The sequence below is a fragment of the Piliocolobus tephrosceles genome, chromosome Y (assembly GCF_002776525.5).
Source record: "Piliocolobus tephrosceles isolate RC106 chromosome Y, ASM277652v3, whole genome shotgun sequence".
In the NCBI taxonomy this organism is placed as follows: domain Eukaryota; kingdom Metazoa; phylum Chordata; class Mammalia; order Primates; family Cercopithecidae; genus Piliocolobus; species Piliocolobus tephrosceles.
In genome coordinates, this window is record NC_045456.1 from 6372768 (window position 1) to 6390151 (window position 17384).

Here is a 17384-nt window from a genome sequence, read left to right on the forward strand (position 1 = left end):
AGATCACGAGGTCAGGAGTTCGAGACCAGCCTGGCTAACGTGGTGAAACCCCATCTCTACTAAACTAAATATAAAAAATTAGCCAGGTGTGGTGGCGGGCGCCTGTAGTCCCAGCTACTCAGGAGGCTGAAGCAGGAGAATGGCGTGAACCCAGGAGGCGGAGCTTGCAGAGAGCCCGAGATCATGCCACTGTACTCCAGCCTGGGCGACAGAGTGAAACTCCATCTCAAAAAAAAAAAAAAAAAGAATAAACACAAACTCTACAGATGGCAATTTACTGGATTTATTAAAATGACACAAACAGTGGGCTAATACATTTAACTCTAACTTTAACATTGCTCTAGGCTGGGCACAGTAGCATACGCCTGTAATCCCCAATACTTTAGGCTGAGGTGGGAAGATCACTTGAGCCTGGGAGGTCAAGGCTGCAGTAAGCCCTGAACACGCCACTGCACTCCAGCCTGGGTGACACAGCGAGACCTCGTCTTAAGAAAACAAAAACAAACAAACAAAAACACAAAAGAACACACTGCTCTATATGAAATAGTTTACTTTAATTGGTTTTTGGTTATTTATGTTATAAATAAGTCTTTTTTTTAAAAAAAAATGTCACTTCTTCAGAGCTGAGCCAAAAGACCATGCCCTAGTCTCTAGTCTTGCCACAGGAAAATGTGAAACACAAACTACTTAATTGTGTATATAGTCACTAGGTTCTTCTTGATCTTACCTATAGTATGAAAAATAAAAAGATGTTTCTTTTAACTTATTCCTTTTCCTAACTCCAGGGCCCCATCTGTATAACTTAATGCAGATGTTCATATCACTGGCTTGAATAAGTATGAGCCAGCTAAACTGCATGTTATGCTGAAAACCTATACTTCATTTCTCTCACTTGATAAAAGAATAATATGCTTTTGGTGTACGTAGAAACGATCTTTATATATCTCTGTATGCATACTGCAAATGTACAAATTCATTTTTCTTACCTACTTAAAACCTGGAAAGCCAGGTTTGGTAGTGTCTGCCTATGATCCCTAACTACTTGAGAATAGTAGTTTTCAAATTTAAGAAATCCTCATAAAGAACTTTCAAAACTCTTGAGATTCAACCAACACAAGTTGGTCTGAAACAGAATTGTTTCTTCATGATACATGAATCCAGAGATACGAGTAGCTCTGAGCAATTTATGAACCAATTCTACAACTAGGGAACATATAGTGAAAGGTACTGCCAAAGCTAACAAAGGAAAAATATATTACACAAAACAAGCATTCCACTTGAATATTCAACCTTGATAAATTTAAAACAATGTTATCTAGGCCAAATGATAAATTTATCAGAACCTGATTTTACTTTAAAATAGAGCCCTTTATTTTGACCTTTGATCCTTTCCCCATTGCTTGTTTTTGTCAGGTTTGTCAAAGATCAAATGGTTGTAGATGTGTGGTGTTATTTCTGAGGTCTCTGTTCTGCTCCACTGGTCTATATGTCTGTTTTGATACCAGTACCATGCTCTTTTGGTTACTGTAGCCTTGTAGTATAGTTTGAAGTCAGGTAGCATGATGCCTCTAGCTTTGTTCTTTTTGCTTAGGATTGTCTTGGCTATATGGGGTCTTCTTTGATTCCATATGAAATTTCAAATAGTTTTTTCTAACTCTGTGAAGAATGTCAATGGTAGTTTGATGGGAATATCATTGAATCTATAAATTACTTTGGGCAGCCAGGCACAGTGGCTCACGCCTGTAATCTCAGCACTTTGGGAGGCTGAGGTGGGTGGATCACGAGGTCAGGAGATCGAGATCATCCTGGCTAACACAGTTAAATCCCGTCTCTACTAAAAAATACAAAAAATTAGCCGGGCGTGGTGGCGGGCACCTGTAGTCCCAGCTATTTGGGAGGCTGAGGCAGGAGAATGGCGTGAACCCAGGAGGCGGAGCTTGCAGTGAGCCGAGATCACACCACTGCACTCGGGGGTGACAGTGTGAGACTCCGTCTCAAAAAAAAAAAAAAAAAATTACTTCCGGCAATAAGGCCATTTTCACGATATTGATTCTTCCTATCCATAAGGATGGAATGTTTTTCCATTTGTTTGTGTCCTCTCTAATTTTCTTGAGCAGTGGTTTGTAGTTCTCCCTGAAGAGGTCCTTCACATCCCTTGTTAGCTGTATTCCTAGGTATTTTAATCTCTTTGCAGTGATTGTGAATGGGAGTTCATTCATAATTTGGCTCTCTGCTTGCCTGTTCTTGGTGTAAAGGAATGCTTGTGCTTTTTGCACACTGATTTTGTATCCTAACAGGTGTTTTATAAATAAAGATATCAATGGTCAAAGAAGCTAGGAAATTGCTGGCTTTAACAAAATTTACCAGCTTTACTTAACTGTGGGCCTCCAAAGCCTTTAGTGAGCTCACTTGCACAGCGACTCTCCCAGAGGGGTAGAGGGGCAGCAGTCTGCAAATCTGTACCACAGAGCCCTATTAATATCTCCCAGAGACTGTTTTATCACAAGCAGTTTGGGAAAGACTAGAATATATAGGTATCCCATACAAGTGGTTAGTAAGACTCTCCTAGGGTCAATATCAACTTGACATGGCACAAAAACTAGATATAACCATGTGTTTATTGCCCAGGACTTCATACATTTGAATATGTGTGTCCCACTTACAGTGGGTGAAAGGAGGGAATAGGGGAGAGAAATGGAATGTGGATCTTCTGCCTCCGTTTCTTACACACCTGTTCCTAAAATCTGAAATCTCCATAGTTAGGCAGCTGAGCCGGAGGCTTAGGCTGAGTACTGGGCTCACTGTTTATATTGTGATGGGAAATCTAGTGGACAAAGAAGCAGACTCATTCATTAACAGTGACTAGAGAATTCCCAGTTCCCCCACTCAGATCTTTGGTGACTAAGCTCCAAAAGCAGGCAAGAAGCCCACCTCAAGCAGCTCAGACGAAGACTGCCGATAGCAGCAGCATATTTTGGGACCAGGAAGTAACTACTGGCATTTGTACAGCAAGAGAAAGCTAGGAGGTTGGTTACAAAAGCCCTTTCAGACAGGTCTTCCACGCATTCCACCAGGTGACTCTCAAGCCCCAGGCGTGAACTAGCAGCTAGCAAATGCCTGCTCATTTTGTTGTGACCAAGTCCAGGTTTGCTGTTGGTGTGGAGCAGAAGCCTCATCTCATCAAGGTCCTCCTTAGGGGCCTGTGATGAAAGCCTCCATTGCAAGTGCAATGGATCTGCTGTCTGGCTGTATACATAGACACTGAGACTCCAGTGGTGGTAACAAGAGGGGCCTTTAGCAGATAGACAGCAATCTGGGAGCTGGCTCTACTATTTACTAGCTATGCCACCTTGGGTAACTTGCTTAGCCCCCGTATACTTCAACTTCCTTATCTGTAAAAAAGGGATAGTATTAGTACCTGTATCTACCTCAGAGGGCTTTTGTGAGGATTAAATAGTGCACTGAAAGCACTTAGCACAAAGCCTGAATTATTGGAGATGCTCAATAGACATAGCTAATAATTTGAATGAGAAGAAATTACAGCCAAGGAAAGGCTTAGGGCAAAGCTAAGGTTTGGCATTAGATATACAGCAGGGACTCAATAAATACTTGTTGATGGTTCAACCAATATCTCTTAAGGCCAATGTTAGATCTTGGAAAGGAGTTCTTGCTGGTTTATATGCAGGTCAGGAAGAAATGGGCTTTTTATTACCCTTCACACTAAAGCAGGAAGCCAATACCTCATAGTATTTGCATCTCAAGGTTGAGTGGATGCTAAAAACCATTTCATTCACTGAAAGAAGGACAAGCATGTGTTAAAAGTGGTTTCAGTGACTCATGAGTCCTGAGATGTCCCCATATGGAAGGATAGCTCTGAACCACCCAGAACAATGAAGTAGAAACAGGGACTGTCTACTGAGAAATTTCCCAACATTTTCTGCCAAAAATCAGAAAGGGTCTTTAAAGATAGAAAGTTTCTTCAGCAGCAATTAACAAAAGGAAAGATCTGTAGCACCATTCACCACACTCCATGGATTTACTGTTTCCTTCTCATTTTCAGCTCTGCAAAGTATTGATGAGTAAGGCCACAGTGGCACATGTAAATAAGGCAGAATTAATTTAGGGGTAAAACAGATCTTGGTGACATGCTCTCCCACTCCTGCTATTTCAGCTTTTTGTTCTGAGGAAAAGTACCATCCTAAAGAAAGTACCATAGTCCAAAACCATGGCACTAACCCCATGTTGATAACCATTTATTTTTCGTTTATGTAGAATTAACACAGCTCCTAAAGTGCTGATGAAAATATAGGCACTCAGCTTGCACATACTATACAGAAAAACCATGTCCTACCTCCAATCAGAGAGAGGCCCCTTCTTCTACTCTTCTCTGGGGATGAAAACAGATGCACCCCTGGACAACCAAGAGTGAACTAGTATATGTATGCTTGGTGGCTTATTGAGGAAACTTTCTTTTTCCACGTGAGGCTGGGGAGCTGGCTGGATGAGAATAAATTAAACCACTCTCTGCTCTCTTTACAGGGTATCAGCTTGGGAATCTCATGGACCTGATCTGTGGCGATCAAACCCTTGCAAAGAAGCACAGTGATAGGACAACTTCCCTATCACCGAACAGTTTACATAAATCAAATATGTCTCCTACCTGTGATGGACAAGGTCTCGGAGGGAGCGCAGGTGGTGGGGGTAACAATCCTGACTTGGTAGCTAAAAAGAAAAACACATACTGTTAAGGATCACCCCCAAAAACAAACAACAAAAAACTCTTACGCTTGTTAACTTGGAATGGCAATGGCATTTGCATTTAACATCTTTAAGTTTTTACAATCCTTCTGAAGGCTTAAGAAAAAAGAGTACATGTTATTTCTAATCCCTTTTTCATTTTCATCCTAACCCAAACTCAAGTATTTATGTAGGCTGTTATGATTAAGATGACATAATAAAACTACAGAAAAGACACCTAAAACGCAGCATGGGAAAGGTGGTCAATTCCTCATTATTCTAATGTTATTTAGTTTCAAACAATCTAGGACAAAAGTCAGAAAGGGTCTTCTTTGATTTCTCTCATATTTCTCCCCAGCTCTCAGCCACTACACTGCTCATTAGCTCAGTGAGTAGGCTACAGAAACTAAGGGAGCTGGAACCCAAATGAGGAAGCTTGGCCACCCTGTAAATGCTCCTGGGAATGGATCTGAAAGCAGTGAGGGAGGCTGACAGTGATGGACTGAAATGATATTTAGAGATTCTTCAAAGACCTCAATTTCTTTTTCTCTCCCTAATATTTATTATCAGGGATATCTAAAGCTGTTTCCAAAATAATCTGGCCACATCTGAAGAATCTTTACAAAGTACCAGTCTAACTTGAAATTTTGTGAGATACAGAGAATACTGGGTTAAGCCAAGAACATCTGAATTGTACCTTAGCAGTGAAAATAAACAGCTGCTATGAAATTATAAACAAAGTTCATAATAGCACACAAGAAATAAGTTTAGCATTACACACTGGCAAGTTAAACCTCTTTACAAACTCCTTAGAAAAACACCATCATCCAAATAACTATATGTAGTTTATTTGCAAATTTGTACTATGCATTTGGACAATCTTCTGTGCCTTAAAAAATAAATCAGAGCAATGTACCAAGAATATAAAAGATTTTGCAAATTACTTTTGATTTCTCTTAGCTAGCTGGATCAGACAAGCTAGAAGACGGAGTTTGGTGTGTTCCACAAATGTAACTCAGGGTAATATCACAGAGATTTTCATTTTGAGCCAGTGCATGGATACGGTACAATCATGTGGGCCTATCTATGATTTCTCTCAATCTGTCTTTCATTAAAATTTATGAAACACATTGGTGGGTCAAAACTCCAGAGGTGGTGAGACCTTGAACAGCTGTCAATAACAAAGCACACAGCAGGAGAGAATGCTGAAAGTCTTCAGGAATTATTCATCTCAGAGTTCCTACTCTTTAGATCCTCACAGATTAGACCTTTAAAATTAATTTACTTTCAAAATAAATGAAACAGGCCAGGCATGGTGGCTCATGCTGTAGTCCTAGCACTTTGGGAAGCCAAGGTAGGCGGATCCCTTGAGCTCAGGAGTTTGAGACGGCATGGGCAACATGGAGAAACCCCTTATCTACAAAAAATACAAAAATTAGCCAGGCTTGGTAATGCACGCCTGTAGTCTCAGCTACTTGGGAGGCTGAGACGGAAGGATCACTTGAACCCAGGAGTCGAAGCTTCAGTGAGCCATGATTGTGCCACTGCACTCCAGCCTGGGCAACAGAGTGAGAACCTGTCTCATTCATAAATAAATAAAATAAAATAAAATAAATCTATGCAAGCTTCTAAGGGAAAGGTGAAGCAATTGTATTAATGTGTGTTAAAACAACTCTTTATCAACAAAAAAGAGGACTATACAAGATATGATGAGCCATTTAATTAAACTGACTTCTGCTTCCAGCCAAGATGAAGTAACAAAAAGCAGATTTACCCACCCATTTAAAACAACCAAAGACACATAAAAAAAAAAAAAAAAAAAAAAAAAAACATGAAACAACAGTTTTCAAGGCACTAGAAAACCAGGCAACAAAAGACAGTGACCCCTGAGAGAGAGAAACCAACCAGGTAAGCCCTGTGGCTGACTGTCTCTACTCACTGCCTTGAGAGTTATTAGAAACAGTATTTAGATCCTGATTCGAATCTCATTAAGTTCTTTTGTATGATTTAATTGTTTTAAAAGACAAATACCCTGCTCTTGTAAAAGATGATGTGTGGGTCTATTTCTGAATATACTTTTAGATAAAAGCATGTCACCTACAACACCATTTATTGGGGTTTATCAGAAGCTGCCCCAAATATGAAGAAGAAGTGGGGTAAAAGACTGAAGCCATTTAATATGGAATCCTGTTTTAGTTTCTCACAATTGAGCTTCAAGCAACAAAATAGTATCACAAGTATGTGTCCGTTGTTCATTGTGAATCTCTCATTGTAAGAGTTGGCATAGGTTATCTTCCTCATTAAATTCTGAGAGCATTTTTGGGGGAGAAGCCCCCACACTTCTATAAAAAATATTATACTTGACAGGATATCACTCTGTTGCCCAGGCTGGAGTGCAGTGGCATGATCATTAACACTGCAGTCTCAAACTCCTGGGCTCAAGAAATCCTCCCACCTCGGCCTCTTAAAGTGTTGGGATTACAGGTATCAGCTACTGTGCCCAACCATATTAAATAAATATTAAGAGCAGCTTTGTTTCATCTTTTCAGTACCTTTGCCACGTTTTTTATTTTTCCAGTCTTACCTAGTTAGAATTATCTACTGTAAAAGTTGAATTTCAATGGCGATAATGGACATTCTTGTCTTTTCTTGATCTCAAAGGGGAGCATTTACTAGCTCACCATAAGGTATAGTGTTGGTGTTTGCTGTAGGTATGTTGCAGATATCCTTTAACAGATTGTGAAGGTGGTGTGGGCAGCGGGTAGTGGGAAGCACAGAGTGCAAGGCTCTTTTGTTCGGCTGAGGGGAGGGCCGGTGGCTGAGGCCTGTGGTATGCCATTTCAGTGAGGGGCTCCACTGCGGCTACCCTTGCTGCTTTTCTGAGCACCACTCCTGCGGCTGACCCGACGCGCCAGTAGTGCAGCACCGATTCCTCTCTGGCTCTTGGGTGCTGCTCTGAGCAGCGTCACCCTTTACACCAGAAAGGTGGCGCACGCTATGGGGAAAAAACAAAACAAGAAGAAAGTGGAGGAGGTGCCAGAAGAGGAGGAACAGGAATATGTGGTGGAAAAAGTTCTCCACCGAGTGGTAAAGGGCAAAGTGGAGTACCTTCTAAAGTGGAAGGGGTTCTCAGATGAGGACAACACATGGGAGCCAGAAGAGAACCTGGATTGCCCCGACCTCAGGAGTTTCTGCCGTCACAGAAAAACAGCACATGAGACAGATAAATCAGAGGGAGGCGAGCACAAAGCTGATTGTGATTCTGAAGATAAGGGATAGAAGAGCAAACCAAAGAAGAAGAAAGAAGAGTCAGAAAAGTCACGAGTCTTTGCTTGGGGTTTGGAGCCGGAGCAGATTATTGGAGCTACAGACTCCACTGGAGAGTTCATGTTCCTGATGAAAGGGAAAAACTCTGATGAGGCTGACCTGGTCCCTGCCAAGGAAGTCAATGTCACATGCCCACGAGTTGTCATATCCTTCTATGAGGAAAGGCTGATGTGGCGTTCCTACCCCAAAGAGGATGATGACAAAAAAGATGACAAGAATTAACTCTCCTGAGTACCAGCTCCTGTCACATCTAACTGTGGGTTTCAAGTGGGAAGGAAAGAAGTTCTACTTGTCTTGACACCACAGAGGTGGCTTGAGAAGATGCCCTTTGAAGAGCCAGTATTGTTTCTGTGCCCTGCAGCAGCCCAAGTGTTTTAAAGCCATTCCAAGCTGTATAGTTTGCACATCCATCTCAGTGGAGGGGAAGGGGGATAAGTGCTTCAAAGCAACCTTTTCTGCACTTTGGTGAGAAAAAGCAAAGGATCCTCTATGAAGGACAAAACTTGTAGAACTGGGTGAGTGGGAGAGCAAAAACATACTGTAGATAATCAAAGAGCATCTCCGCAATGCACAACTTTCTTCCCAATAGTGTTAACTCTGCATTTTTACAGCGTAGCACATGTGTAGTTTTTGGCTATTACTGGTGTATTATGTGGGAGAGGGAGTAATGGGGAGGGGGGAAAGGAAGATGGGTAGCATCATTTTGATTAAAATTTGGGGCCTGATAGGAGAAATGGTGAAGCAATGCAAAGAACAGAAAACTAATGATTTGCTTCTATGTCCAGAATATTTTACCTTTGAAAAAAATGTCACTGGCACCATAAATACAGACTGAGAGACTGTTTAAAAGCTGTGAATGTCTGAAATCTATAAGCCAAAGTGTTTCCTGCCTAAACTTAATACACTTAGTCCCACAAAGGACTAAGCCAGTTAATAAGTTACCAGAGTTGCCATTTTGGAGATGGAAATTGACTGAGGAAGGAAGGTCTTTTATTGGAGAGTATATAGTACAAGCAGATCATTCTACCTCAGAAGTACTAATTCCTGAAATTAGAAGACACTTTCTTTTCCAATAATGAAGTTATAAATATCAGCTTGTTCACCCTAGCCACTGGCTGAGGTGTTGGGGTGGTAGAGGAGATGGTAAGACAGGAGGGAAAGTAAAGGGCCCACGCTCTTAGTTGGGAGAACTTTTGCAGCCATTCTCTTTTTTGAGCTTTGAACACTGAAACCATTGGTTGCAGGGTTCAGTCACTGATAGCACAAGTTTCACTGAATTGATTCAAGAGTTGAATGATTTCAAAACTCTTGGTCTCAGGAGAAGATTAAACTTTCATACTGGGCAGTGGTTCACTTTAAAACACACACACACAAAAAACAAATAAAACCATTTTTTAAGAAATCCTAAGAAGTAACTGATACCCAAAATGCTCTGTCTTGAGTCGTGAGATCCATCAGTTCTTGATATCATGTAGACTTGAATCTAGAGCTACATTGTAAAATCTTTTTAGGCATGTGTTAGATTTCTTTGAAAACTTTGTTTGAATGTAAACTTCATACCACACTGTCAGTTTTTATCTTAATAAAACTATAGATTTATAATCCCTGAAAAGAAATAGATTATTATGAAAATTCCTATCCTTATTTTGAGACTTCTTTTCAGGATACTTTGTTGTTGGATTTTAATCGGAGCTATAACTCCAGCCACTGAGATGATGGTATGATTTTTTACTTATAATTTGTTAATGTGGTAAATTACATTCTGGATTGTCTAATATGAAAACACCCTTGCAGACCTGGATAATCTCAACTTGGTCAGGTTTTTATATCTGCTAGATTTGGTTAGCTGATATTTTGTTTAGGATTTTTGCAACTATCTTCATGAATGAGACTGGCAAGTGATGTCCTTTCTCATATGGTCCTCTATTATGCTTCATTCAGGTGGACAGCACCAGCCCCCATCCCCTACCATGCCCTGTTTATACTCTTAAATAGGTTGTATAAGATTGGAATGTTTTTCTTGAATACCAAGTAAAAATTTTCCCAGGAGAGCCACCTGAGCCTGGAGTTTTCTTTAAACAAGATTTTAAACTAATGATTCTACTTCTTGAATTGTCATAGGACTCTTCAGACTTTCTAATTCTTAAGTCGATTCTGATAAATGATATTTTTCTAGGCATTTATTCATTGTCTAAAATTTCAAATTTATTAGCATAAGGGTGTCCATACCCCTCTCTTATTATTTATTTTAATCTCTGCATGTGTAATTGTCTTTTTCCATTTCTCATACTCAAGTTCTCCTTCACTAATCTCAGCTGGCATTTTGTCAGTTTTGTTACTCTTTTCAAAAAACCAACTTTTAACTTTTTTGAGCCTCTGTATTGTATGCTTGCTTTCTGTGTTATTAATGCTGCTTATCTTCTTCCATTTACTTTCTTTGGGCATATCTTGTTCTTTTTCTACCTTAAATTGTTTGCTTAGTTCACTAATTTGTAGCTTTTATTTTCTAATATAAGCATTTAGGGTTATAAATTTTTTTCCAAGTACCTCCTTAGTAGAATATCATAGGTTTTTATTTGTGATATTATCACTCAGTGCCAAAAGCTTCCTAATTTCCATTACAGTTTATTTTATGATGTCTAAAGCACGTCTTTTAGAATTTCCTTAATTGAGAAGTCTATTAGTAGCAAACTTAGTTTATTTGACTGAAAAGTCGTTTTTCCTCTCTTGAAAGAGGATTTAATTAGGTATAGAATTCTAAATTGACAGGTATTTTTTCCCAGCACATTGATGGCAACATTCCACTGCCTTCTGGTTTCCACTATTGCTATTAAGAAGCCAGCTCTCAGTCAAATCACTCTTTTGTTAGATAGACCATTTTCTCTCTGGTTGCTTTTAAGATCTCCTCTTTGTTTTTGGTACACTGAAATATCAAACTTTATCCTATGTCTGCACATGTATTTCTCTATCATCATTTTATTTTATCACTTTGCTTGAGCTTCACTGGAATTTCTGAACCATGTAGCAACCCATTAATTTTGGTCAACTCTCAGTGATTCTTTAAATGTTGTCTTTTTACCATTTTTCCCTCCCCTCTCCTTCAAGAGCTTTCTAACTGTACTGTGTTCTAGATAATTTTCTACGATCTACTGTCCAAGTAACCAATTCCCTCTTTAGCTGTTCTTAATGTCTAACAAAATCCAGTCTTCAAGTTTATTTTATGGAACTGTTCTTTTCTAGAAGTTCTATTTGGTCTTTTTTGAAAATGCTTTTTCATTTTTATAATTTGTTGGCCACTCATTTTCTTCCTCTTTTCTTTCAACATATTTATATAATTTCAATATCTGAGGGCTTTGTATTTCCTGTTTGTTCTTGCTCATTGTGCTTCATTTTCTACTGTGTTTAGCAACCTGTGACTCTGAACTCATATTCCTTGGAACTTTATCTATAGGAAAACTTTGAGGCATGTGGAAAGTGAATTCCTCTTCCCTCTATTGCTTCTGCCAGAAACCTGAGGGTACTATCAACCTGGGACCACTTTAAACTAAAATCTTGGCTTGATACTGTGTAAAATTCCTCATTTCTGCTATATGACCCAACGTTTTATTAAATGTCCTATCCAAAGACTTTTGAGTATAGATAGCAGTTCAAATACATGCAACTAACCTCACTCTTAACTCATTAACACAAAAATGAAGAGAACTGTTTAAGCGCTCTTGTTTAAGTTTGGAACTGGGAAAACAGATGAGCAAGTGATAGCTGACTAGACAGATCTGAGAAAGCAGGGAGCAACCAATTTGTACCACAGAAGCTCCCCAGTTCTCAGGAATTGGTGGCATCAAACTCCTTTGAATGTAGGGGTAAAATGAGGAAAGCAATAAAAACCTAAAGCCATGAACTAATAGTGGATTTATTTCCTATCCTTCAAGAAAAGGGTATACTTTGACAAGACCCTTCAGGATCTGGTTCTAGCTATTCTTCATGCTGTTTTTGGCTTCAGGGGCCCTACTCTTACGGTCCCCTCTGCTGTAGTATCTATGCCTTATATCTGTCTCACCTGATAACTCAAAATACAGTATAAGTGATCAACAAATATTTCTTTAAACTATCTTAAGATCTATAGGATTATGTTCCATCCTCACAAAAACAAAAAGAAAAAAAAAATGACTGATCGAAGCAGTTTAGGAGCAGTTAGATCCTGAGATTTTCTCCCACATTCTGCACAGTTTCAGCATGTTTCTCACTCCAGCAAAATGCTAGATATAGTTTTATTTTCAGGGAAGGCACCAGGCCCAGATGAAGGCATGAGGGCCGTGCTGAAAACAGACAGATTCAGTAAAAATATGCACTTTGGATGCTGAGATTCCTCCAGCCTTCTTCCCTTCTGCTCCCGGACTGCTGCTTCCTTCCAGAGATTAGCAGAATGTGTTCCAGAGAATCAGATCAGCCAGGAAGAGACATCTAAAGAATTGATATCAAGGGATCTCCAACAGGATGGCCTGGCCAGACCATTCTACCATGAAGCCAATAGCTGGCAACTTCCATCAATTTGCTCATATATTCCAACCAACTTTTTATCCTTCATTATTAAATATAAGTGGATGACTAAGTATTACCAGATATCTGCAGAAAATGTTCTAACCTAAGGTAGGGATCAATAAAAACAGGAAGAAGTGACCCCAAAGAAATAGACTAGACCTTTACTAGGAGAAAATGTTAAAATATATATTACTAATATCATCAGAATGATCATTAAGTTTATTCCAGAAACATTTAAACACTAACTATGTGGGAGGTATTGTTCAAGGTATTGGGAAAATATCCATGAGAAAAGCAGGGAAAAAAAGCTACACCCTTATGAAGCTCATATTCTACTGAGAAAAGAGACAATGGGGTAGTGAGTGACAGATAAAATTTTAACTAGAGTCATCAGAGAAAGTCTCAATAAGATACAAGATACGCTATTTGCTAAGATGAAATAATGGGATGGTATTTAAAAAGAACATTCAGAAAACAAAACAAAAAAAGAATGCTTGGAAATTAAAAGTAAGATAGCAGAAAGAGAATAGAAAGGTCAAAAATAATCTGAGGAAATCTTCCAGAAAGTAGGGTAGTAGCCAAATAAAAGATCCACAAAGAGAAACAGAGAAAACGGCAGGAAAAATAATCAACTAAATGGTTCAATAAAATTTCCCAGAAATGAAGAATATGAGTTTCTAAATTTAAAGGACCCACTGAATACCTAGGACAATGGAAGAAAACAGACTCATGATAAGGTATATCATGAAATTTCAAAGTACTAGAGTCAAAATAATTTACAAGTTTTCAGCAGGGCATGGGAGAAAAGAGCAAGTCATATACAAAGGATCAGATGTCCAAACGGTTTTAGACTTCTTCATATATCATTAGAAGCTAGAATCCATTGGCACAATTCCATCAAAATTCTAAAGAAAACTTATTTCCAACTGATGACTGTATATCCAAAACTAGCAGCCTGCATGATAATACAATTAAATATATTTTTAGACATTCAGGGTCTCAAATTGAGCTCCATGCACCCTTTCTAAGGAAGCTACTAAAGGATGTGTTTCACCAAAACAAGAGAGTAAACCAAGAAAGAGAAAGACACAGGATACAGTATAAAAGAAACCCAACATGGGAAAAAGAGGAAGGGAATCCTTGGATGACAGTGTAGGGAGATCCCATGATGAAAACTATGTACCAGGCATTGAAGACAATCAGTTTATGTTTCTTCAAAAAGCTGAAATTGACAGAACACCTGAGGTGTGAGAATTTCATAAGAGGAACTCTGGAAAGTTGAAGAAGTCTGTGGTTGAATCAAGGGCAAGTACATTGAAAAGAAACAAGTTGATTATTCACTCCAAGGCAAACAAAAACCTGTGCAAGTAAAAAAAGTAACTAATTTACTATATGGCTCACATGACCATAACAATAATACGAACACTAAATATTAATCTAACCAAAATTATAATACAACTATCGGAAGGGTGGCGAAAGATACTGGGGGAGGGAAGATGATGGCAGAAATTTAAGTCTACAAGAAGTTACACAAATGTGTTATTTAGAACTACGAAGGAAATACCAAAATAATCAACATTTTAAAACCCTGCAGCAGAGTGCATTCTCCTAAGTCTTGGAGTTCTATCAATGGCCTTGGAGGAACTTCTCAGACTTCAGTTTGTCCCCTCAGTTCAGCATGGAGCCCTGGGCCTTCCCCTTTACAATATCAGGATATCAGCTATGATTATTTACTTTTCCAGCTCTTTTTCCTGAAGTAATTTCCACTGACCCTCAGTCAAGAAAAAGGAAAATTAAGAGTACTCATTCATTTCACTTTGCTCTAGATCTAGGGTCTCGATGAGAAATCTCAAGATTTGCCTACTCACACACACGGCTTCTGCAGGGAAGCAGGCAGAGTCGGAAGTACACCCAAAGCCTTAGGATTTCCCTCAGTTGCCACTTTTTCCAAAAAAAAAGCATTAGCTCATGCATTTTTCCTTGTTCAGTCACTGCTGAGAAATCTCTTCCTTGTATTTATAATTTTGTGTTCCTTTCCTTTAATGGTGGGATACATTAATCTAGCTACATTCTATCAATTTTGTCTAATTCATCTTTTTGTCTCCCACAGCACCTAAACACACTACCTTATGTTTAGTAGGCACTCGCACAGTGGTTGAAAATTGGAATTAAATTTAATTTAAAAATCTTCTCTTACAATATTTTCAGTCCACTCTTGACTTAAAAATGGATCCAAATATTTTATCCAGTATGCCCTAATCAGTCAAAAGAAAAAGCACACCTTCATGCAAAGTGAAATTTTAAAAATATTTTGATCACATGGTGGAAGGCAAAGGAAAAAAAAGAAAAAAAGCTGAATAGTGTACATTTGCAAAAGATGACAATGTACTCGTTAATAGTAAAGAGTTGCCTTCCTGGGAGGGAAAAGAAGGCAAGAAGACGGGAGGAGAATGTTGTTCCCACATACTTTAACAAGTGACCATACTTGTCAAGCAATTGCAGGTTTATTCATGAAGTGTTATAGTTAATAAAGTGGGATACTAGTTATTAGCAAGGCTTTGTCCAGCCAAAAGTTTTTATAAGTGTAATCCAAAGGAAAATAATAAATACCCCAATCCTGAAAACCACATTAAAAACTTCAGGAAAAGAAACTGTCATTTAATCCTAAAATCAGAAGACAGATTAATAATTTCTAGTGTTTAAAACAATTTCTTAAGTTTACTGAAAGACATGCAGATTCTGATACTGATCTATTGGCTCTCTCCTTCCTGGTATCTTCATCCAAAACTCCAACCTCTAACAATTTTTATCCTCTTATAGAAATTTCTAGGTAAAACATTATTCATAAACATTACTATTTACTAATTTCCTTCAGATTTTTACAGATTTTATTGATTAGCCCCTAATCAACAACTAAATGAAAATACATTCCAACTTATTGAGTGGAAATAAAGCAGCAAATGTGGCCATTGAAAGCTTCAGGAACAGAAAGTCGGTTCTTCAGGGGAACAAAACTTGGAATAACTTCAGCTGTGGAAAGGGGCTCCCATCCCCCCTAACTAGGAATATTTTATGTGAAGAAAATAAAAGCATTCGAATACCAAAGGGGGGAAAAACACTCAAGGAATGGAAAACGTTGAAAGGAGCCTCCCAGTGGGACCTATACTTTTAAATATCAATCAAGTAAAGAGCCACATGCAAAGCTTTAAGGATTTCATCAGTAAGGACCATTCCTCTTCTTGGCAAGTTCATAAAAATGGCTGTTTCTTTGTAACAGAAATTGTTCATTCTTTCTCTCCTTTCTAATCATAAAAGCATGTATGACCTTATACATATCTCTTGATCACCCAGCATACACAGTGATGGGCATGTATGTCATATACACCTGTGTATGTAACAAAATGTTTGCCAAGAACACCTTTCCAGAAATACCTGCCTCTATCCCCTGATGACCACACATCACTCCCCAAAATATAAGTTCATTTAATTCTCTATGGAACAGAATATACTTTTTCACCAGTTAAAAGAGATTAACTTACACATGCCTTGTAACTGTTCAACAAGGAAAATATTAATGACTGAGTTTAGAAAAGTAGTGAGATCAAATCTGATTCTTTCACTTTACAGATGAGAAAATTAAGACCTGAAGAAATAAAATGACCTTGCCAAGGACACAAGGCTACTATCGAGCAGTAATCAGGATCACATTTTGAACCTACAGGGCAGGTAGAGTGGGAAAATGCAGAGATGGAGGATAAACAGCTAGACAGAGGGTATTCTACATTCAGGGAGTAAGCATGACAGAAGGCTTCAAAGCAAAAAAGTATTGCAACCTCAAGGAGCTCAAAGGATCCTACTGAACATGCTACAAACCACAAATGAAGTAAATAAGATAATATATACTATCTAAAAAATATGCCATTATAGCAAATACTTAGACTTCTGAGTCATGGGATTACCGCTTTGCAAGATTACGTATGACTTCCCTGTGTTTAAAAACATCTAGTACTAGCATAAAAATAAACATAAACCAACAGAACAGAATGCAGCATCCAAAAATAAGACCTTATATTTAACAGACAAGTGATCCTCAGCAAAGGTGCCAAGGCAACAGGAAAAGGAGAGTATTTTTTGACAAATAGTGCTGGGACAACTGGATATTCATATACGAAGAGATGAACTTAGATCCTTACCTCACACCTTATACAAAAATTAAATCAAAATCGATTCAAGATCTTAATGTAAGAGCTAAAACTATAAAAATTTTAGAAGAAAACAATAGAAAATCTTCAAGACCTTGGGTTAGGCAGACTTCTTAGATATGACACCAAAAGCACAATCCAAAAAGGAAAAAATTTAACATTACACTTTGTCAAAACTCAAAACTTCTGCACTTCAAAACGTATCATTAAGAAAACAAAAAGACCTCAGCCCAAAATCTCCTTAAGCTGATAAGAAACTTCAGCAAAGTCTCAGGATACAAAATTAATGTGTAAAAATCACAAGCATTCTTATACACCAGTAACAGACAAACAGAAAGCCAAATTATGAATGAACTTCCATTCACAATTGCTTCAAAGAGAATAAAATACCTAGGAATCCAACTTACAAGGGATGTAAAGGACCTCTTCAAGGAGAACTACAAACCACTGCTCAGTGAAATCAAAGAGGACACAAACAAATGGAAGAGCACACCATGCCCATGGATAGGAAGAATCAATATCATGAAAATGGCCATACTGCCCAAGGTCATTTATAGATTCAATGCCATCCCCATTAAG

General features: G+C 38.4%; 1 protein-coding gene and 1 pseudogene across 8 annotated transcripts in view; one reads left to right on the plus strand and one right to left on the minus strand.

Annotated features, from left to right (window-relative positions):
* The window catches only part of REPS2 (RALBP1 associated Eps domain containing 2), a 202036-nt gene that overhangs the window by 43809 nt on the left and 140843 nt on the right, over positions 1-17384 (minus strand). For all 8 annotated transcript variants that reach the window (XM_023198938.2, XM_023198937.2, XM_023198942.2 and 5 more), the window contains one exon: positions 4661-4722. In XM_023198938.2, the coding sequence (XP_023054706.1) occupies positions 4661-4722 (62 nt within the window). The remainder of the gene's footprint in view (positions 1-4660; positions 4723-17384) is intronic.
* On the plus strand, positions 7735-8286 carry LOC111531649 (annotated as a pseudogene).